Here is a 24036-nt window from a genome sequence, read left to right on the forward strand (position 1 = left end):
GCACCTGAAAAGTGAAAGAGAGGTAAAGAGAGATGAAGAGACAGAGAGAGAAATATATTGTAGATAGATAGATAGATAGAGAGAGAGAGAGAGATTGTATATAAAGAGAGAGAGAGAGAGAGAAAGAGAGATATTGTAGAGAGAGAGAGAGAGAGAGAGAGAGAGAGAGAGAGAGAATTGTAGATAAAGAGAGAGAGAGCGAGAGAGAAAGGGGGAGATACGAGAGAGAGAGGGAGAGAGAGAGAGCGAGAGAGAGAGAAAAGAAAGTAAAAAAAAACCCAAATAAAATAAAGAATCTCATAAAAACAGGGAAAAAAGTGAGGGAAAAGGGGAATGCGAACGGGAGCGCGCACGGCGCCATCGAGGCCGGCGGCGGGGACGCGCATCCCTCATGCTGACGTCACTGGAGCGCCCATGCTGGCGGAGGATCTGCTCGTAGTGGCGCTCCGGAGAGACAGAGGGAGGTAGTGGAGAGAAAGAGGGAGGTAGTGGAGAGGTTCATGTCGAATAACTAGTTGGAAAGAGGATTTTTCTCGCCTTTAGCGGATCTGTGAGTCCTAACGGTCCGTCTGGGAGACAAGAATCAGGGCTGAAGTTGTCCCCAAACCGGTTAAACTGGATCCCTGAGACGGTAAGAGCAGCTTGTGAAAGTGTCCATCAGCAGTGTGTTCGGGTTGTGAAGTCCACGTCTTCACAGTCTCACCGAGTCCCGGTGTGGCTTCCTGTCCCCTAACATGTCCACTAACATGTCCCTGGAGGTGATTTATGGAGTGATTGTGTGTAGAAAGTGTGCAGGAAAGAAGCCGGAATTCGTCGCGCTGTTGTGTAGAAAATGCTGTTGCGCCAGTGAGTAAGAGAGCAATGGAGGAGGAGGAGGAACCAGAGGAACCAGAGGAAGGGAAAAAAGGCGAAAACATAAAAGCTCGACACCAGGATACGATTCTGCTCTCCCGGTTATTCCTGACTGCTCTCCCGGGTATTCCTGACTGCTCTCCCGGGTATTCCTGACCGCTCTGGAGCTCTACATCTAGGCTAAAGTCATAGCGGTGTCATGGATGTGTGTTACAGGGGATTAAATCAGGAGGAGTAACAGGAGTCGCGGTGTATCCAGGCGGTGTCAGCCTTTTTTCCACCCTCTTTTCTTTCCTTTCTTTTTCTCGTCTTTTAGAGAGGGAAGAGCCCTGAGTCTGACTCTGAGTCTAAGTCTGAGTCTGACTCCGAGCCTCTGATTATTTTTATTTACATTTCCGACACGGCGGAGTTCCGCCTTTTTTAAAAGCCAGCTGTAGAAAAGCCGTAGCTCGGCTAATCAACACCCCCCACCCCCTCTCCCCCTTACACCCCCCACCCCCTCTCCCCCCTACACCCCCCACCCCCTCTCCCCCCTACACCCCCCACACCTCCTCTCCCCCCCCACACCTCCTCTCCCCCCCTACACCCCCCCCCCTCTCCACCTCCACCCCCCCCCCTCTCCACCTCCACCCCCCCCCCCCTCTCTCCCAACTTGACATCGCCCCCAACACCCCCCCTCCTATCCTCAGCAGACCCCCACCCAACTCCTACCAACTCCAGCCCCAACACCCCCTACTCCCCCTCCTTTCCCTCCCCAGCTGTAACCGCTGGAGTGTGTGCTAGCCCCATTTTATTGTTTATCTATTAACTTATTTATTATTTTTCTTTATTTATTTGTATTCACTTTGCTTGAGGAAACAAGTTCATCTTGTGTGTGAAGAAGTGAGCAGAGAAGAGGCCTGTACTTCATCTGAATCAACAGGTTCCTTTGAGTTTTTTATTATTATTATTATTTTAGTCTGAATAGAGCAGGGGTGAGTTCAGGGGGGATAAGTTCAGGGGGGATAAGTTCAGGGGGGTAAGTTCAGGGGTAAGTTCAGGGGGGATAAGTTCAGGGGGGTAAGTTCAGGGGGGTGGCACAGAGGGGCAGCTGACACGCAAGAAATGTGTGTGGAAGATCATTTTGGGGGAAAACACATTCGATGTCAGGGTTATTAGCTTTGTGGATTTTCTTACTTTCTATTAAGGTTCTGTCCGATCTCGCTCTCTCCTACTGATGTCCTGTCTGATCTCGCTCGCTCATGTGGACGTCCTGACCGATCTCGTTCTCTCACAGACATCCTGTCTGATCTCGCTCGCTCATGTGGACGTCCTGGCGGATTTTGCTCACTCATACGGATGTCCGATTTCGCTCTTTAATACAGATGTCCTGTCCGATCTCACTCTCAAACAGATGTCCTGTCCGATCTCACTCTCTCTCTCTCTGCTCTCTGATCTTGACATGGTTACAGTGCTGACCACCTGCTCTATTTCACCACTCCTGATTATCAGACAAGTTTTAAGTAGTGTATGGGCAAAAGCACATTCCAATCTATATTTGTTTGTTCGTTTATTTATTCATTTATTCATTTATTCATTCATTTATTTATTTATTTATTTATTTATTTATTTATAAGGTCAGCTAGTTATCTACAGGATAGAAATAAAGTGTCTCAGAAGCTCATTTTTGAATCTCTTGACCTTCCTGCTGGATTTCACCATTCCTGTTTATCTGACACGTTTCAAGTGTGTGTGTTTAGAGTGTGTGTGTGTGTGTGTGTGTGTGTGTGTCGCCATTTACCGATAATAGTGACCTAATTAGAGCAAACACAGTCAGGGAGCAGGACCTCTCGGGTCTGCAGAAAAGATCATCCATTCTCACAGCAGGTATGAGAAACGTTGATTGATCGGTTGACCCAGATGCCCCCGGAGAAAACGAGCGTCCTGATAACGTGTTGTTGTTCAAGCTTTCGATAATTGCTCCGAGATAAAGTCAGATCCCGCAGTCAATGTTCGAGAAACTCGAGTTGAACCCAGACGCTGACAGACGCTTTTATCCAGAGTGACTTACATTTTATCTATGGGGGTTTAGGGGCCTCGCTCAGGGGCCCAGGGTGGTGTGGCTGGGATTCAAACTCACAACCTTCAGAGCCAAAGTCCAGTGCCTTGACTGATCAGCTACCACCTATGCAATAGTAAAAAATAGATATCTGGTCTCTTGTGTTATCTAGAAGGTTTTTGTGGTCTGTGTGTGATTGATGACTGCACCTCTAAATGAAAGGATCCTTCTTCTGGAAAGGTGTTCTACTAGACTTTGTGGAGAAGTGCTAAAGGTATTGATGTAGGTAAGGTGTTGAGGCTCAATAGGGTTGAAGGTCAGAGCTCTATAGCAGGAGATCTTCCACACACTTCCGAACCATGTGAAGCATATCTTCATGGAGCTGGCTTTCTGTACTGAGCCAATGTCGTGCTGGAACTGGTTTGGGTCTCCTTTTGTGGTCAAGGTTTTAGAGATGAACCACATATGTCTGGAAAAGTCAGGTGTCCCAATAGTTTTGGCAATATAGTGGATTTCAGAGGTGTACTGTACTCGACAGCTCAATTCTGATTGGTCAGAAGGTGCTGATTGGTTTTCTGTAACAGCCAATAGGATAGTAGGATAGTAGTTCAGGCTGCTCATCATAATTGTTTGTCCAAATGCATTATCATTCTGTTGTAAAAGACATACCCGTTACTTTCCACTTTATTAGGTATACCTAGTGAAACTTGATGTTAGGAAGCTGCGATCACAGGGCAGGTTTAGCAGTGATACAGGCTCTGGGTTACTGATCAGAAGGTCGGGGGTCCAAGACCCGGTATCGCCAAGCTGCCACGAGCTTCCACTCTTGCCGATACCCAGGCTCGACCCCCCCATAATCCAGACATGAGTCAGAGTTCTATCTGAATGAGTGGAACATAATGTGATCTCGCTGCCTATAATCGTGAGACGATTTGAGCGTTAAACATCCATTTAAAAACCCGAGGTACCTACCGAAACGTGAATTTTGTGTAGACACATGTATTGTCAAAAACATTAAACACAGTGACCCTGAAGCACCGATCAGTACGGCACGGAAGCTCGTGCACATGGATTGTGTATAAAATGTAATAAATACTGTACATGTAAACATTCGTCTCGACAAGTGTGCAAATAGCAACGTGTCGTAATAGTGTTTTTTCTCTTTTTCTCTCCAAACACACAGTAATACGCTGGAGAGATCAGAACTACCGTACATCCGAGTTTCCTTCAGGCACGGTTCCAGTTCTAACAATACATACTATTCTTAGATATAAAAAGTACAAAAAGTCGTTCTGGTCATACGAAGTCACATGACGCAGCGACGCACAACACAAAGCACAATGAAGGGTTTCATTTTTTTCAACCGAAATAAACACGTGAAACAAAAGGCTGTTTGCTAAACCAGTGCCGAACTCCTTACAAACAAGCCCCTCTTTGATCTAAATGCACGTCGGATTATACCGACGCGTACGACAACGGTAACGTGACCTATGGAGTTCTTCTTCTTCTTCATGGTTCAGTGAGATCGAAAATAATTTTACAAGCTGAAGAATTGTAAAAGTACTGTCGTCATACCCACGTAGCGTCTTATTTGTCTCCATGGTTACGAAGAACGTCCCTAGCGCCGCAGCGATCATACTCTGGGAAAAGTCGGATAGCGCCATAGATCGTGGTTTTGGATCAGATTGCACTGCAGTCGTAGCATTCGTTCAAAAACGCAAAATCTACGCAGGCTTTAACGGGGTTAATTCTAATTCATTTGTGGGTTGGAAAAAATTTTGGAATCTTTCAATGGGATTTTCGTCTTGGGGAATTTTGGAAATATTCCAAGTAGGAATTTAAGGCAATTTACAGGAACTTATGGGAATTTGTGGAAATTGATCTCAACTGTATCATTATACAAACATGAATTTTTGATTTGTAATTAGCTACAGCTACTTACAATTATTGTAGCTACAGCTAATTAGCTACAGCGCAAGGAAAGCGTACACGTAGATGTATGTAATATTTATGTAATTTACGCGAATCCTCGCCAAGATTGACATTTCCATCGATATTGTGCGTGCAGGATTCAGGAAACGACACGTGTCACTGTAGGGGGCGTGGCCTCAGTAACCCTGCAGTAAGTGTGCATGCGATTGATGAATGTGCATGGCAGAAATTCGACCAAAATTGCATTTACAACCAAGACAACATTTAAGTAAAAAGTTATTGGCTAACCTGCAATTTTGTATATTTCCATATAAGTCCCATGGAAAGTTGCCAGTCTTGAATTTGGAATTTTGCAATTCTAGCCTTGGAACATAAGGATGTATGTTGGTGTTTGTGTGGACCCCGATTAGAGCAATAAATCGGTGTAGGTATGGAATTAGTACAGAATCGAGCATTAAGGCCAAGTGGACGCGCCCAGGCATCGCGCGACCCACATCGAGATACCAGAGAAGGAAGTTAAAAGGCTGATTATGCCAGAGCTGTTCATTAGCTCCAGCCTGAGAGGAAAAACAAAACACACACATATACTACAGGACTGACAGTAGCACTGCGTATACGAACATGATGTCCGTATAGTTTTCTATCAATGTTTCTCTCAGATTTTGATTGTTTTTTTTCTCTGTTGCAGGTCACGGCGTTCTCTAATCCTGGGTGAAGCAACAGCTAATGCACTAAAGCCAATGAGAACCCTGTGGAGTGCAGATCCAAGTCATCGAATTTAATCAGGCAGGAACTCCAAACATGAGACGTTGGTTCTTGTTGTGTAGTTAAGCCCCGAGGATCACCTGAACCACCTTTTTTTTTTTGAGATCTTCAAACAGGTTTTTCAGCCCCCGTACCCAGAGCTCCGCCGAGATGTACGGTAGCGCCCGGTCAGTGGGTAAACCAGAGGACAATCAGAGCCCTGGGCGTTCTCCACGCCTGCCTCGCTCCCCTCGCCTGGGCCACCGGCGCAATAACAGCACAGGTGGCGCAGGGGGCAAAACGCTTTCCATGGAGAACATCCAGTCTCTGAATGCTGCCTACGCCACCTCGGGCCCCACCTACCTGAGCGACAACGACGCCACCGTCCCCGCTTCGGTCTCGGATTTGCCGAAGAGCACCATGACCCTGGGCCGCCCGGGCGCCCGGCTTCCCTACGGCACGCGTGCCACCGTGGCGGGCAGCAGCCCCAACATCGCCAGCGACTCTATTGCCTTCGGGGATCACCACGTGCCTGCGGCCATGGCCTCGACTGTGCCGCACTCGCTGCGCCAGGCCCGTGACAACACCATCATAGACCTCCAGGCGCAGTTGAAAGAAGTCCTGCGCGAGAACGAACTTCTGCGCAAGGAAGTGGACGTCAAGGAGAGCAAGCTCAGCTCGTCCATGAACTCTATCAAGACATTCTGGAGCCCCGAGCTGAAGAAGGAACGCGCCCTGCGCAAGGACGAGGTCTCCAAGATGGCCGTGTGGAAGGAGCAGTTCCGTGTGGTGCAGGACGAAACGCAGGTAAGGTCTTTAAATCAACCCGGAAAAATAGCTTGATTCTATAACTTCCCTGACACTGTTCCTTTTTTATTCTTCTGGTCAAAAAAATCCGGTCGCAGATGTTTTTGTTTGGGAAAGAATTTGTGCGAGTTGTCGGTTATGTAACGGGCACTTTTCAGAGGAGTGTGTTTTTACCAACTCGCGCTGTTTGATTCTGGAATGTCGCCAGATCAGACGGACCGAGGACACCTTTCCGTCTTCATGCGCTCTTAAAAAAACTCCCACTTCACTCGTTACTCTCAGCGTGAGACAGTAATTGTTTTATCTACCACTTCGACGTGATATTTTTTTAGCAACGAATTTGCGTAGGAAAGGTTAGTTTGAGTTGACGAGCTTTGAAGAGGAACTTCCTTCAAAAGGAACTAACGGGGACTTGTTCAGGTGACTTGACGTCTGAGGTGAAGATATGGTCTGTGTTAGCATTTTGAGCTCCGGGCTACTGGATTTAATCCATCACCATGTCATCACGTCGTGACGTTTTATTTAGCTCCTGCCGCTGCGAGGGCCAACGCGCCATCACTCGGGGTCAGATTACTGACCAGACGTGTTTAGTGCAGATGGACACGTGCACCGGGAGGAGAAACGGGTATGTATCGCTACTGCGCAAGACATCTTCAACCATAACAGTTTTTTAAAATTTCATTTCCATGTATAATTTTAATGTAAATAAGTGGGCGTGGCTAACTGAGAAAAAAGCGCTGGGAGTTTGTCAAAAACATGGAGAAAGAAAAACAAACCGATGAGGATCCACAAAGAAATCCTGAGCAGAAGGAAGAACTTATTAATAAACAGAGCAGAGAACAATGCGATTTGTGAACCGTGACACGTGAACGTATTCGCTAGCAGCAGTAGCACAAGCGGTTTGTTTCATCGCCTCAACGCGCAAAAGAATAAAGTCAAAATATGCGATCTGTCAACCTCCTGTGCTAAAGAGGGAGCTCAGAAGGTCGGGGGTTCAGGCCCCGGTATCCCCGAGCTGCCACTCTTGGGGCCCTTGAGCAAGGCCCCTAACCCTCTGTGCTCTAGGGGGCGCTGTATCATGGCTGCCATTGCACTCTGACCCCCGGCTTTCAAACATCTCTGGGAAATGTGACGAGTATAAAGCACTTTTCTACCTTTTTTAGAAGCGCTCTTTCCCTTTATCTCTCCTTCTCTCTCTCTCTTTCTCTCCTTTTCCTTTTTTGTTCTTACTTTCTTATTTTCTTTCTTTATCTCCTCTCTCAATCTCTCTCTCATTTACACTCCACTTTTTCATTCTCTCTTCCTCTCAGTCTCTCTCTCTCTCTCTCTCTCTCTCTCTCTCTCTCTCTCTCTCTCTCTCTCTCTCTCCCTCTCTTTTTCTCTCTCCTTGTCTCTCTCCTATCTCTCTCATTCTTTCTCTCCCCTTTCTCTCCTTTTCTTTCTCTTCTTTTTTTTCTCTCTCATTTACACGCAACACTTTCTCATTTTTTCATACTCTTTCTCTCTACCTCTCTTTATCTTTTTTTTTATTTCTCCATTACTCTATTTCTCTTATTTACATCTTAATTTTTTCTTTCCCTCTCTCTTTCACTTCTTCCCCTTTCTCATTCTCAATCCTTTCTTTCTTTCTTTCTTTCTTTCTTTCTTTCTTTCTTTCTTTCTTTCTTTCTTTCTTTCTTTCTTTCTTTCTTTCTTTCTTTCTTTCTTTCTTTCTTTCTTTCTTTCTTTCTTTCTTTCTTTCTTTCTTTCTTTCAGAATCCGTGCTCTTTTTTTTTCCGTGTTGTTTTTATCCGGTTTTCGTTCTCATGATGTAAAGTAAGGGAACGTGTGTAATGGAAAATATGCTAATGGTAACCGTGTGCAGTCAGAAGTGTGTTGGTGTTGGGCCCGAATCCGGCGGCGGGTTTCTAAACATTCGTTTTTTCCAGTCTGATTAAGCAGAATCATCAGACGAGATCACCTCAGTGTCGGATCCGATAAAATCTCGTCTCATGTTTGGCCCGGATACAAATTTACTAGGAAATAAAACGTGGTGCAGTTTTAGGAAAGGAATCGATCAAATGATGGCGTGAGTCGCTTGTAGAACTTAACTTGGCAGATCTTCATTTATTAATGCATGATTAAAGCATATGTTTTTTTTTATCTATTTATAGTTGCAGTAACTGTCTTTTGGCACCTGTTATCACTTATGTTAGAGCAGTTTCAAAACTTAATATAGGGTGAGGAGGCCTGGGGTTCAGAAAGTGTTCAATAGGGTTGGAGCTGTACAGCAGGAGGTCTTCCACTCAAGATTACACTCCATGTACACTCTATTTTTGTGTCTTTTATTATATAATGCAAATGAACACCGTTAGACCAATCAGATTTGAGACATTATGATAAACAGCACAGTGGTGTGACAGATAATGTGCAACTTCTAATTAACTCTATAGACAAGGAAATAATTTTATTGGGCACAATAAAGTTGTACCACTCAAGCCACTAGAACCAGTTAAAGTGTGTGTGTGTGTGTGTGTGTGTGTGTGTGTGTGTGTGTGTGTGTGTGTGTGTGTGTGTGTGTGTGTGTGTGTGTGTGAGTGAATTACTGTCATTGTCCCTGGGCACTACTGGCAGCAACTCAACCCTATAACAGAAAGCCTAGTCATGGAGGACATGGCCCCTGGTACAGAGAGACTGATCTACACTCTCACACACACACACACACACACACACACACACACACACACACACACACACACACACACACACACAGGTTTTTGTAGTTTCTAAGGTGGGGGGTGGGGTTGTCCTAATACTTTTGGCTCTACAGTGTATCTAGTCTCTGTGTCTTCTGTAGCATGGAGCAGGCTGTGGTTTTCTCCAGCTGTTCTGGATCTCTGATATCTTCTGCCGCATCTTCTCCTTTCTGTTCCTCTCTTTATCTCTCAGCTTTGTGAAACTTTCAACCACTGCAGTTATTTTTTTCACTCCACACCCTCTTAGATTATAAACAGATGTTCACATGGAACAGGTTTAAAGATTCACAGAAAAAAAAAACCCTACAAATGTCAGATTTGATAATATGATCATAAGAACTTATCATTTATATGTGTAACATCGTCGTGTGGAACACCTGCTCTCTCTCTCTCTCTCTCTCTCTCTCTCTCTCTCTCTCTCTCTCTCTCTCTCTCTCTCTCTCTCTCTCTCTCTCTCTCTCACACACACACACACACTTACTCTCGGTCGGTCTGTCTGTTTCTTCCTCTCTCTGTTTCACTCTCACTTTCTGTCTATCTGTCCTTCTATTTTACTCTGTGGGTTTTTTTTCTCTTACATTGTCGTTTACTGTCTGTCTGTCTGGCTATCTATTTTCGCGTGTCTCTCTCTCTCTCTCTCTCTCTCTCTCTCTCTCTCTCCCCCTGTCTCTCTACACCTCCCTCCTGCTACAGTTGGTAGGATGAGGGAAATGCAAACATTTGACATTCTTGTTATTTTTTTTTCTCCACAACTCTGTAGCTGAAACATTTACTTTCGGTTCTCTTTCACTTCGTACTGGATCTGAGTGGGGGAAAGTCGGAGTCTGAGTGAGGAGAAGTCGGAGTCTGAGTGAGGAGAAGTCGGAGTCTGAGTGAGGAGAAGTCGGAGTCTGAGATTAGATAAGATTCGATTAAACTTTATTGTCATTACACATGTACAAGTACAAGGCAACGAAATGCAGTTTGGTTCTAACCAGAGTGCAATAACAGCAAGTGCAGGATATATGGTGTTACACGATTTACATAAATTAAATAGAATTGAATATAGGATTATAAACAGTAATTTACAGATGTATATGTACTATGAATATACAGATGAATATATATATATATATATATATATATATATATATATACACTATGAATAAAAATATAATATACAGATGAATATGTGTATTATGAATGAGGGGAAGTCCGAGTGAGGAGAAGTCGAGTCCGAGTGAGGAGAAGTCGAGTCCGAGTGAGGAGAAGTCGAGTCCGAGTGAGGAGAAGTCGAGTCCGAGTGAGGAGAAGTCGAGTCCGAGTGAGGAGAAGTCGAGTCCGAGTGAGGAGAAGTCGAGTCCGAGTGAGGAGAAGTCGAGTCCGAGTGAGGAGAAGTCGAGTCCGAGTGAGGAGAAGTCGAGTCCGAGTGAGGAGAAGTCGAGTCCGGTCATATTTTTTTTCTTGTTCACTGCAGGACTAGGAGGAGCTTCTCTCTGGGAGACACACCCTCACATACACCGTGGTCACGTGATAAAGGTGCGGAATGAAAAGTGGAAAATGAGGAAAAGCTGGAAGGAGAGGGGAGAAATCAGAGTCAGCTGCAAGAGATTTTCTTTTTTTTTATTATTCAGACAGAATCATTATGATCATCAGGCACCATTCATATTGTTACCTAAGACAGATGTGAAGAAATGCTGATGGGAGTGATTGCTTAGAAAATGCTGTGTCGGCTTTTTTCCACTTATTATTTGATTACCTGAACCTGATGTGCTTTAGATACATTTACTGGGCACTTCATTAGGAACATCTATACGCCTGCACCTACACTATAATCGCCAAAGGTTTGCAGACACCTGGTCATAAGTACGGTGCCAATTTGTTCTTATAATTCCCTCCACTCTTCTGAGAAGAACTTTTATGTTCATCAACCACATTAGGGTGTTAGTAAAGTCAGGTACTGATGTAGGTGAGATGACGAAGGCCACCGAAGATCTACCAGCCCACTCCATGTAAAGCAGATCTTCATGCAGCTGGCTTTGTGCACAGATATGATAAATCCATGGAGGTATGTGTCATGAAGCAGAGTCAGTCTCACCACGCTGAGGTTAATGTTCTCTCTAAGTGAAAGTGCTCTTCTAAGGCTTTTCCCATATCGCCGATCAGGGTTTTTCTTTCTTCCTTTTCTTCACGCGTGGTGAAGATGAGAGCTTAAATACAGCAGGACAGGTCTGTCCACTTCTCTACCCACTTCTCAGATCCCTGCTGGTCATGCAGATGGTCCCTCTGACAAACTGCATTAAGATTAAGCCCCTGTGATTGGCTCAAAGCTTCCTCTCGAGCAGCAGGAGTCCCGCCCACTTTCAGGGTGTTTACTAGTAGTGTTATTGACTTTTATTTATTAATTTTTTTTAGACAGAAATGGACGGGTGGAGGTGTGTATGTGTGCGTGGAAATATACAAATAAATGCAGTCCAAAATACCAATTGAAGAAGTTTGTTTAAATTTAAAATAAATAAAATATATTTAAACATAAAAATGTAATATTCACAGTTTTGGCCACTTTTGGTACAGCGTCTCTGACTGATATGATATAAATGTGAGTGTTGGGTGAGCTTCTTGGAAAGCTTTGCTGCACTCTCAGCATGGACAAAATTCAGCCCCGCCCTGAACAGTCCCTGGAATGTGTGCGGAATCCTGTTTGAACTTATTCCAGCTTGCTTCGGGTCAGGTTCGCTCCCTGCCTCTCTGTACACAAGGTTTCTAATGATCTCTCGATACAGGTTTAAAAAAACCTTCACGTATCTAAAATACAGCAGGTGTTGTGTCTGTTTCTCCATCTTGCTCCCTAATGAAATAGGAAATTGGACCTCTCTTCCCAGAAAATGTCATTAGTTCAAATCCCAGCACCACTAATATGCCACTGTTGGCCCTTTTAGCAAGGCCCCTGACCCTCAACCGCTCAAGTACGAATGATACGTCGGTCTGGATAACGGCATCTAACAAATGCTGTAAACGTATCCTTCTTGAGCTCGTAAGTGTGTGACTTCATGCCTAATAACATGTTTAAACGTCTTCAAACGTTCAAATCCTTACATTTGCCCCCATTTATATTTTCATTATACTTTCGAGATTTGAATATTTCCAATCAAAAACACTTATTTTATTGCTAGATGACTTCTAGAACATCTTATGATAACTTCAGGAATTTAAAGAATAAAGTCATATCGAGTACGACATGTTGTGAAATGCTTCTTGGGAAATAGAATATAAAAACAGATAAATAAAGTATATTGAAAGTATAAACAGAATAGGGAAAGAAAGGGTTAAAAATGATATAATTTATATACACAATATATTTATACACAAATTAGATAAACGTGTATATGACTGATATGAGCAGAAGTTCAGATTAAAGTGTCCCAGTGTGATTGCCACTAAAGTGTCCATGTGCTAATGTTAAAGTGCTGTGCCCCGTCCAGTGCAGTTTGTGCAAGGTAATTGTGCAAGAAAGGAAAGGTTCTAGTTGCTGGGTGTTTCCTGGTTTAAACTCCGAAAGGCCTGCGAGAAGGAGCGCCCCCTCATTCTCTCTGTGTTTGCCTTCAAGGAACCGAAGCGCTTCCCTGAACGCAACAGAGAAAATAATCCATTGTTGTTTTTTTTTTTTTTTTTTTTTTTTTACTGCCTGTAGATAGGCCGTCTCATCCTTGTTGGAGATCAGGCCCACCACAACAGTGGCCACAGCAAACTTGATGGTGGTGGATTTGGAAGGGGCCACACAGTCATATGTTTACAGTCAGTACAGGAGGGGGCTCAGAACACAACCCTGAGGAGCTTCAGTGCTGATAGTGAGCGAGGATTAGTTGTGTTTGTCCACCTGTACGGCTTGTGGTCTGTCTGTCTGTCTGTCTGTCTGTCTGTCTGTCTGTCTGTCTGTCTGTCTGTCTGTCTGTCTGTCTGTCTGTCTGTCTGTCTGTCTGTCTGTCTGTCTGTCAGGAAGTTAGAGCTCTATCGACACGGGTGAGTCCCAGGACCTGTAGTCCACAAACCGCATTTTCGCGTGGTTCCTTTTTTTGCAGTCCAGGTGGCTCGTCGGTGTGTGAAGATGATGTGCAATGGCATCCTTAGTAGATCGGTTTTGGTGGTAAATGAAATGTAAAGGATCCAGAGTGTCCTGTAGTGAGGCAGTGATGGAAACTCTGAACAGTCTTTCAAAGCACTTCATCACTTCTGAGGTCAGGGCTACCGGGCAGTTGTCGTTGAGGCAGGTGCGTTTCTTCGGGACAGGAACAATGATGGATAGTTTAAAGCATGAGGAGACTACAGACTATTCCAGGTAGGGCTTAAATATACATGTTCCTGGTGGCAAGCCCCGACTTGTAGGCAGTTAACGCTCTGTGCCCCAGGGGCGCTATTTCGTTGGCTGACCCTGCAGTCTCACCCTGAGCTTCTTCACATTGCTGGGATATGCAAAGAAAGAATTTCACTGTGCTGTACAAGTGTGTAAGACAAGTATAAAGCACCTTTCTAATCTTTTTTTAAATGTTGTATTTGTTAATTTTTGTCGATTTATGCAAATGAGATCGACAAGAGATGGACGGGCACAGGCACAAATTATTACAGGTGGATGAGGATCAGTGTATCCGTTTCATTTCTTGTGATGTGTCCGTCTCAGCCGGACAGTCTGAAGGAGCTCACTGTGTGGTAGGAAATTGAGAGCTCAGCCTGCAGCGTGTGCTGCTTTAGGTGAAAGGTGACTCCAGCTCTCAGAGGATGATGTTGCAAACACACCAGAAGCTCATCTGACACGCAGACATGATTGTGAAAGTTGCTTGTCGTGTCATTTTGATATTAATGGGTACATTGACACCTCGGTTTCACTTAATGTACCCGAGGCATTGAACTACCTGTTACTTTCTATAGAAATAATATTAAATAAGAAATATTTTCAAACTCTAAACCTGTATATATTTGTGATGTTCTAGGTCTGGACCATATGACAATATAATATTTATTGTGAAAAACATTAAATGGCCAAACCTATTGGGACATTTGACTTTTTCACACGTGATTTCTCACCAAACGGTAAAACAAACTCAGAGGTGCACAACTGTATAGCGAAATTTTTTACTCAACTTGAATTAGGAGACCCAAATCTGTTCCAACATGACAACGTCCCTGTGCCCAAAGCCAGCTCCATGAAGATCTAGTTCAAATGGATTGGAGTGAAAGATCTCCTTTTGTAGAGCTCTGATCACAACCCTATTGAACACTGAACACCCTTGTGTCTGAATGAGCACAAATCTTCACAAAATCTAGTGGAACATCTTCCCAGAAGAGTGGAGGCTATTATAACACCAAATGGAGACTAAATGTGAAAGGGGACATTCAAAGAAGCACATACCGATCTTATGGTCAGGTGTCCACTAACTTTTGTTCTTAAGATGTATCTTCTCTAGAATTGCTCCGCCCACCAGTTTTTAGATTCTGTATGAATCAGACCTTCACAAATCTTGATAAGTATTGTCATCTCTATTGTTCTCGGTGTCTTTATAATTATACTTTATAAGGAAGAGGTTGTTAGAAGGTTGTGAGTTCAAATCAACTGTTTTTAAAATGGATACTTATTAAAAATAAAAAAAAAACACTATGTAAAATTGCAGCACTGAATTATGAAAATGTGCTAAATGAAATAAATCTGAATATTAATTTATATAATGATGTAATTAATAAATTATGAAAAATAAATATAATCTATGTATCACTTAGCATCAGTGAGTCGCCTCTAGGGGCCGCTCTCGCAATGACAGCGGACCTTCTCAGTCGCTCCAGTAATGGATGCGAGCCGGAAAAACTATCGGTACGGATTTTGGCAATAATGCAAGCGATCGACTATCGGTGCCGATGAATCGGTCGACCTTTTATTGTAAATGTATTTGAATTGGTGTGATGTTAATTGTATATAAAATTGCCAGTGATTGGACCCTGGAAATCGCACTTTGGTTATCGACTAACTTTTTCACTCAATTTTGCCGTTTGCTGCCGCTGCGAAATCGATATTTTATAATCAGGAATTTGAACGTAACAATTGCATAAAGGAGTAAAGACAGGAAGTGGAATACAGTGCTAGGCGAACCTGACACTCTTCTGTTTGCACTGCACTCGTTGACCATTGTGTTTTCTGATACGGCTGTTACATTCATGCAAATATAATTAATGGTTTATTAATGAGTTCTGTGGAGCTCACTCAGTTGAAGGAGAGCATCAGATGTCGATCTTGTGCACCTTGTGGTTTTGTGGTTTTTCAAAGAGATCGAGAAAATCGCTGTCATTCGCGTTACACGATCGGAAAAAAAGTTGACGTGATGCGTACCTACTTCCGGACGGGAAATGTACTCCATTCTACACGCATGTGCTTATGTAATCGTGCAAGGGCACAGTGAAGATTATAAAAGATCCGAGTTTAAAGCGTCTCGGTTTTGTTACAACACGACTCCCATAACCACCCACTCCTCTGCCCTCTACGAGGTTCATTCGGTTCTCATTATAGCTACGGGTCTTGAGCGGCTTGGGTGGAAATCTCCGGCAAATTCCTCCGCTCTCCTTTTCGCCCTTGTGGCTAAGCATTCCTTGAACACTTCATGTGTGGGCGCTGGCCTCGCAGAATCCTCTCTGTCCAGCGAAGAAAAATTCAGAGAATGAAGGAGGAAGAGAAGAGGGTGAGAATTAACGATTTAGCCACTACTTATAAATCGTCTAATAGTACGTACAGGGTTTTAATACAGTTTCTTTAAGCGAACACTGTTTGCATACGGTGTCCACTTATTTAACAACCAACTTAAATGGACAAATGTCTGTTTTTTGAAGCAGCTTTTGCACCTGACGCACAGCACGAGGACTCGACTTCTTTGATGGACCCTTGTGAGGTCTGTTCTGAGTGGAACTCGTCTCAGAAAACCTCTGTATGACCCTGACTGCTGTACTGTTACTCAGTTTCAGGGTGTTTCTGATCTTCTTACAGCCTCGGCCATCTTTGTGGAGAGCAACAATTCTAATTTTTAGATCCTCAGAGACTCTTTACCATGAGGTCCATGTTGAACATCCAGTGGTCAGTATGAGAGAATTGGACTCAAAGGCACCACATTTGAACTGCTCGATAAAAACATGAGCATGATGAATAGGACGTGTGGCTGAGGTGATGCGATTTGCACAGCTACGATACTTTAGCTGTGATGCATAGCTACGATAATTAAAAGATGCATATGAAGCAGCTACTGATACGATTTAGATTCGAGTCAACACTGTTAATTATGACGCAATGAAAAAATTCTATGCATTTCAATATTGTACAGATTGTTACAGTATCGTTACAGTAGTACAGGTACGGCATAATAAACAGCAAATCATTAATTTACTTGTGTCTTCTGACTTCTAACGCATGGCCCCTTTTACACAAACGCCTCTGTAGTGCAAAGGAAAATGAAGAACAAAGACGCAATAAAACCAGACGTTCTTTTCCTGTTGTGTCTGTAGGAAGTTACAGCTCTACCTCTGCCATGTTAATCTGTATTCTGCGTGACTTTTAGGACACGCCTCGGCCTCCGTAGCGTTGCGATGCGTCATATTCACGTAGAGAACGCGCTTCGAGAAACGGTTTAGTGGCGAGAAATCCATCTACATATCAAATATCCAATGATTTTATAGAAATAAATCGTATCTGGTTACTTCCCATATTCCCATATATACCTTGGTTTTACTCGTGTGTTAAATAAATAAATAAATAAATAAATCTAAATTGTGGTTGGGGGTGCAATGGGACTGAGAGGCAACATGTTATATTCCACATCCTGCTGTACAGTTGAAATCTCTGGAAATCTTTCCCTGTGATAGAAATGTGAAAGAAAAATCTGTTGTTTACTCGTGAAAATGGCTCGTTTCCAGAATGGCTCCGAACCTGTTCTGAGATCTCAGCGTCATCCGGCAGTAATGTGGAAGAATCAGCGTCCAGCAGTGTGTCAGGAGGGTGGGGTGGGGTGGGGTGGGGTTACAGGCAGGGGGCCTCCATCTGTTCTTTAGTTAAATGTCATCTTCTGGAGCCCTGAGGAGAGACGGAACAGAGGAAATGGATGGAAAGCCTGAGGATGGGTCGAGCCAGGATAGGAGGCACGGGGGGTGGGGGGGGTCGTAAGTGAAGGAGAGAGATGAACGAGAGCGATGACCTAACAGAGTGAAAAGTGCTGAAAGGGTGGAGAGTGAAAGAGTGAGAGGATTGTGCAGGCTCATACTTGTACAGAATGTTTTTTTTTTTTTTGCCTTAGAGTAAAATCAGGAGAGTTACACGTCCTCATATCTCACTCTGATATTCAATGCTTTAAACCCCTTTATTCCTGATATAACAGTTTCAGAGCTCTGAGTATCAGAAGAGATTTTAAACCTTCACTTCAGGGTGTTAACAGGACAGTTCAACACATGCTCAACACAGATATATTCATTTAATGTGCTTTCATATATAGATATTGTGCCAACGCAGTTTTACACAAATAAACAGATTATAAACTGTGAGTAAGCGAGCGAGTGTGTGAGCGAGTGTGTGAGCGAGTGATGACTATGGCAAAATTTCTTCCTAATGAAGTCTCCTTGAGAAAGAAACATCCAGTCATTACACTTCCATCATTTTTGAGGTGTTTAGTAAAAATAAAGAACTTTCCTTTCCTTTCCTTTCCTTTCCTTTCCTTTCCTTTCCTTTCCTGTTCTGTACTGTTTTACTTTTCTTTTCTTTCCAGCTTTTTTCTTTTTTTAATTGATCTCCACCATATATGATATGACCCTCTGTAACATGTTGGAGATTTTATTTTTATTGAATCAAATATAATGAATATTTATGTAAAAGTGTAAATAAAAGGATAAAAACCTGAACACAGTGAGTTTCTTACAAACAGATAAAAATGAATTGGTTTATAAAAAAGTAATTAAACAGAGCGTCATATCTGATCTGGTAGCGGAGTTCAGTATTGACGTGTGCATCCCTGTTTAGCACGCACGCACGCACGCACGCACGCACACACACACACACACTCATGCCATGCTTCTATCACAGTGTGTGCAGTTCATACTGCTTCTATTTTTAAACCTCTACTCAAGGATATATTCTTGCTTTCTCTCTCAGACACACACACACACACACACACACACACACACACACACACACACACACACACACACACACACCTCTCAGAATTTCCACTTCTGCGCTGTCTTTTCTGCCTTGTCACGATAGCGACTCCCTAAACCCCAGAGACGACGCCATGCTACTCCGGCTCTGAGGCTTTTCATTCATCTCCATCTCCATCTCCATCTCTCTCTCTCTCTCTCTCTCTCTCTCTCTCTCTCTCTCTCTCTCTCTCTCTCTCTCTCTGTCTCTCTCTCTCTCTCTGTCTCTCTGTCTCTCTTTAACTAACACAAACACACACACACACACACACACACACACACACAATGGACAGGCAGATAGTGAATCAGGTTAACTTCAGAGTTTGTTTTCTCGGATTCATAAAGGTCTTCAAATCTTCAGATCTTTTCTTTCTGTCTTTTTATATTCATCTCTGTGCCTTGCTGCTCTCATTCTTTTCTTCTGATTCACCTCATCTCTCTCTCTCTCTCTCTCTCTCTCTCTCTCTCTCGTGTGCAGTCCTACTTTTCCTCTCTTGAGCAGTCATGTTCCTTCAGCTTGTTTTCGGGAATGACGTTGCCGGTTTGTGCTCTGGGATTAATGTTATATTATGTATTGTGTGTTCAGGATTCACGTGATGATCACAAAATGATGATGATCTAAATACTCGATCATGCAGCTTTCAGCTCGTGACCTGGAAATCTGTTCTAATAAAACTTTTCTAACTCTATGAGAAATAATATTTGGAAATCGACCAAATCAGATCTGACTGTGTTTAAATTCATTTAAAAAACCTGAACATTTCCACTCTTCTGGGAAGATGTTCCACTAGATTTTGTGGGGGTTTGGTGCTCATTCAGCTACAAGGGTGTTATTAAAGTCAGGTACTGCTGTAGGTGAGTTGAGGAGGTTGGAGGTGCAGTCAGCATTCACATTCATCATCTTCAGTAGGTTTGGAGCTTTAGAGCCGGATATCTTCCACTCCAAACCATGTAAAGCTGATCTTCATGGAGCTGGCTTTGTGCACAGGGGTGTTGTCCTGCGGGTCCTTCAGAACATTATACTTGAACTTCTTAATTGCCCTCATGGTGGAAATGGGCATTTTTGATGCTTTTGATATTTTCTTATAGTCGCATCCCATTTTGTAAATCTCACCAACCTTTTGATGAACATCCCAGCTTTAAAGGTCTTGCTCATTGTGATGTGCATCTCAAGGCCTTTTTTTGCCTCATTAATACCCCTGTAAAACAGGAAATCATGGGTAAACAATGTTCTGTTTCTAGTCATCCAGCCATAATACAGACAGACGGGACAGACGGACAGACAGCTTTGTGGGTGGGTGGATGGGTTGGTAGTTGGATAGATGGATGGATGGATGGGTAGACAGGTAGGTGGGTGGATGGATGCATAATGGATGGATGAAATAATGGATAGGTAGACAGGTAGGTGAGTGGAAGGATAAATGGAGAGATGGACAGGTAGACAGGTAGGTGGGTGGATAGATAGATGGATGGATGGAAGGAGACATGGAAAGGTAGAGAAGTAGGTGGGTGGATAGATGGATTGATGGAATAATGGAAAGGTAGACAGGTAGGTGGTGGAAGAATGGATGGATAAATAGGTAGACAGGTAATGGATGGATGGATAGATGAATAGGCATGTTAGGTAGGTAGATGAATGGATGGGTAGATGGATCCCGGTTTAAAAAAGAGCTTCTGTCAGAGGGGGAGTGGTTTTGGTGCAGGCGTGATCTGCCCCCTAGTGGAGTTTTAATTACACCCAGGGGAAGCAGGGGCAAGTACGTTCACTGAAGCACTTATACCCAGTGTGTGTGTATGAACGTGTTAGAAATCAGTGTCCTAAATAAATTGATTCAAAGCACTTTGCCATCATGACTCATAGTGTGTTTCATAACCTACAGAGAAGTGTGTGAGCAGTGTCCTACCGTGTTCTGCTCTTCAGTGCGCGCGCACACACACACACACACACACACACACACACAATCAGAAGTGAGGGATACACACCCGATCCTGTAAAGGAGAAGGAAACTATAAAGTCTGATTTAATCAGACAAATGATGGGAAAAGTATTTTATTTCTAGAAATCCGTTCTGAATTACATTCCGAATCAGTTCTCAAAGTTCTTGAGTTGCTCAGCAGCTTCCCATCCCCAGCTACACATATTGAGAAGGACTAAATCCAGATGTAGGATGAAACAGGCACCTCCGAAGAGTAGAAAGGACAGGAACACAGGTCACAGAGAGAGAGAGAGAGAGAGAGAGAGAATAAAGGTTGTTAATTATTTTGATTGTTTGTGTTTAAGGACACTATACGGTGTGATCAGGGTGTACATTGGGGCTCTGCAGAGGAAAGATCTAAGACCTAAGGAAGACCTACTGACAAAAAACTGTTTTCAGCCTCGACTTGAACACTGAAACTGTGTCTGAGTCCCGATCACTGATTGTTCCATAACTGTGGGGTTTGTAAGACAAACATCTGCCCCCTGCTGTAGTTTTCTGTATGTAGGGTACCAACAAATAGCCTGCACCCTTTGATCTAAGTAGGCTTGGAGGATCATACTGGTACAGAAGTTCATTTAGATACTGCAGAGTGAGAACGTTAAGTGCTTTATACGTCAGTAGTAGTATTTTATAATCAGTGTGAGATAATTGTCTAGACTGATATTTTCTAGATCTAGTGAGGACATCCTGTAACATATTTTTGAGGTCAATAATTACATTTTGACTGCTGTAGACACTGAGACAGAAACACCATCCAGAGATGTTTATTTCTAGCTGTGAGCGGTCCTAGTGAAAGTACTTCTCTCTCTCTCTCGCTCTCGCTCTCTCTCTCTTTCTATCTGAATGTTTATCTATCTTTTTTTTTTATCTCTGGCCATCTTTCTTTCTTCCTGTCTGTCTCTCTCTCTAGCTATCTTACTTGATTTTGTTCTGTCTTTTTCTCCGTCTGTCTCTCTCTTTTAATCGGTCTCCCTGTTTGTTTGTTTGTTTGTTTGTTTGTTTCTTTCTTTCTTTCTTTCTTTGTTTCTCTGTCTGTCTGTCTGTCTGTCTGTCTGTCTGTCTGTCTGTCTGTCTGTCTGTCTGTCTGTCTGTCTGTCTGTCTGTCTGTCTCCCTCCTTTTCTTTTTCTTTTTCTTTTTCTGTCTGTGTCTTTCTTTCTTTCTTTCTTTCTTTCTTTCTTTCTTTCTTTCTTTCTTTCTTTCTTTCTTTCTTTTTTTCTTTCTTTCTGTCTTTCTTTCTTTCTTTCTTTCTTTCTTTCTTTCTTTCTTTCTTTCTTTCTTTCTTTCTTTCTGTCTTTCTTTCTTGTCACTGTCTCTGTCTGTCTGTCTCTTTTTCTCTCTCTGCCTCTGTCTTTTTTGTTCTTTCTCTTTCAGTCTCACACACACACACACACACACACACACACACACACACACACACACACACACACACACACACACACACACACACACACACACACACACACAGAGAGATAAGAGTAGCAGGCTGAGATGCATGAATAATGTAGATTTCAGTCTCCATGGTACAATTAAAGAAGCACTGAGAACCCGGGGTTAATACTTACAGGTGTTACACCCCCCCCCCTTTCTCTCTCTCTCTCTCTCTCTCTCTCTCTCTCTCTCTCTCTCTCTCTCTCTCTCTCTCTCTCTCTCTCTCCTGTATTTTTCTGTCCTGTGTGAGACCCCCTTGTCATGCTGAGCTGCATTTATTGTCAAAAAAGGACAAACACTTTGCGTCGTGACTCAACGCCTCTGATTCGATGCATCAATGAGCATAAATCATCCGGTGACAATCTGCCTTCTGTTTGTGCTTCTCTCAGTCTGTTCATCCTTCTGTTTTCTTCCTAATCTGTTCTCCGGTCATCTCCTTTTATTTTCCTCACTCTCTCCTTCACTTTTTTTTTTATCTCTCCTCTCCTCCGTCTTCATTCTATTTCGGTCTCTTTTGTTCACCTTCCTCTTTCGAAACGGTGCTCGAAAGTGAAAGACGCTTCAGGGTCGAGCGTTTAGGCTTGGAAAAAAACCACGGAAGAACAGAACAGACGGCCGGAGACGACCCGCGCTCTGGATGACGCTCAACGCCTGTTTGTTAGCCGTTACTTACAGGAAGGCCCTACGTCGTCATGGCGATGCCAGCCGGAGCGTTCGCACGTCGCTCTCGGTTCCCCTTTTGTTTGTTTATCTTCGTTAAGTGGACCAGACGCTTCCTGGAGATGTTTCAAGAGCCTTTCTTCTTTGTTGTAGTACTATTGTAGCACTTTTATTACATCTATGTGTCTTTGTATATCTTTACACACCTACTAGAAGATGTACATTTCTTCTTTTACACCTCCGACTTTTAGATTTTTTTAAATAAAGATACCTCATGCTAATCTCATAAATATTTAAATAATTATATATATATATATATATGACACTTTTGCACACACTAAATAAATGAATAAATAAATAATTTAAATGATTATTATTAACAATTAAAAATAAATTTTTACTTTTTTGCCCAATTATAAAATAATTTTTCTTTCCTTTTTCACTTTACTGTTTAATAAATTTTTTTTAATATTTATTTTTTGAATATTTGCTGTAGCCTCGTTTTAAGACACCACTAAAAGCATGTGATGGGCAGGTGTCCACAAACTTTTGGGTATAATGGGTATTTGGGATTTTCTATGAAAAAAAAAAAAAATATATATATATATAAAAAAAAAAAAAAACTTCCATTAAAATCACATGGTATAAAAATTTTTATTTTATTTATTTTTTTAAATAATTATTCACACTCATTCCTCTTGTATGCGTCGACTTAAAAAACAAAAAAAAGTCACGAATAAATAAAAATAAAAAAGTAGATTGAATGACACACACATTGTTACTACTTTGATCTTTTGCCTTTCCAGCAATAAAATTGTGAGCGTTTTGGTCCGTTCCCCCAGGCCCTATATTCACTCTTTATGGTGTGTGTGTGTGTGTGTGTGTGTGTGTGTGTGTATACACCTTCCTCTTTATCTTATCTGCTGTTGCTAAGCAATGGCATGGCCTGTGGCACGGCAGGGACAGTTGCCATTGTGCACCATTGAGAGGCCTCGTTGTCACACGGTTTGACCCCTGAGGACCATATTCAACCTTCATTTTCACAGGCTTTTATCTCCCATGTTCTGCTCCACCATGCAAACTTCACGACACAAAGTCTAGTGGAACATCATCTTAGAAAAAGTGGACGTTATTATATCAGTAAATTGAACTAAATGTGGAACAAAATGTTTCTGTGTAATGTTTAGTGGTCATAAACCTACAGTGTCACTTTGTCTCTTTCAGCACCTCCAGATGACCATCCAGGCTCTCCAGGACGAGCTGCGCATCCAGCGCGACCTCAACCAGCTGTTCCAGCAAGACTGCGGCGGGGCACGGCCGGGCGAACCGTTCTCCGCCGAGCTCACCGAGGAGAACTTCCATCGGCTGCACAGCGAACACGAAAGGCAAGCCAAAGAGCTGTTTCTCCTAAGGAAGACTCTGGAGGAGATGGAGCTGCGCATCGACACCCAGAAACAGACCCTCAACGCCCGGGACGAGTCCATCAAGAAACTTCTGGAGATGCTGCAAAGCAAAGGCCTGTCGTCCAAAGCCAGCGAGGAGGAGCACGAGCGCACGCGGCGCCTCGCAGAGGCCGAGATGCACATCCACCATCTGGAGAGCCTGCTGGAGCAGAGGGACAAGGAGACGTGCGCTCTCAGGGAGGTAAGACGTGACGCGCATTAGCATTTG

General features: G+C 43.1%; 1 protein-coding gene across 1 annotated transcript in view; it reads left to right on the forward strand.

Annotated features, from left to right (window-relative positions):
- Nucleotides 1–247: 247 nt before the first annotated feature.
- erc1b (ELKS/RAB6-interacting/CAST family member 1b) overlaps nucleotides 248–24036 on the forward strand; it is a 186880-nt gene continuing 163091 nt past the window's right edge. The window contains exons 1-3 of the mRNA XM_083527937.1: nucleotides 248–631; nucleotides 5511–6373; nucleotides 23590–24009. Coding sequence (XP_083384063.1) covers nucleotides 5738–6373; nucleotides 23590–24009 — 1056 coding nt within the window. The 5' untranslated portion in view covers nucleotides 248–631; nucleotides 5511–5737. The remainder of the gene's footprint in view (nucleotides 632–5510; nucleotides 6374–23589; nucleotides 24010–24036) is intronic.

This window comes from Silurus aristotelis (assembly GCF_946808225.1).
Source record: "Silurus aristotelis genome assembly, chromosome: 24".
NCBI lineage: Eukaryota > Metazoa > Chordata > Actinopteri > Siluriformes > Siluridae > Silurus > Silurus aristotelis.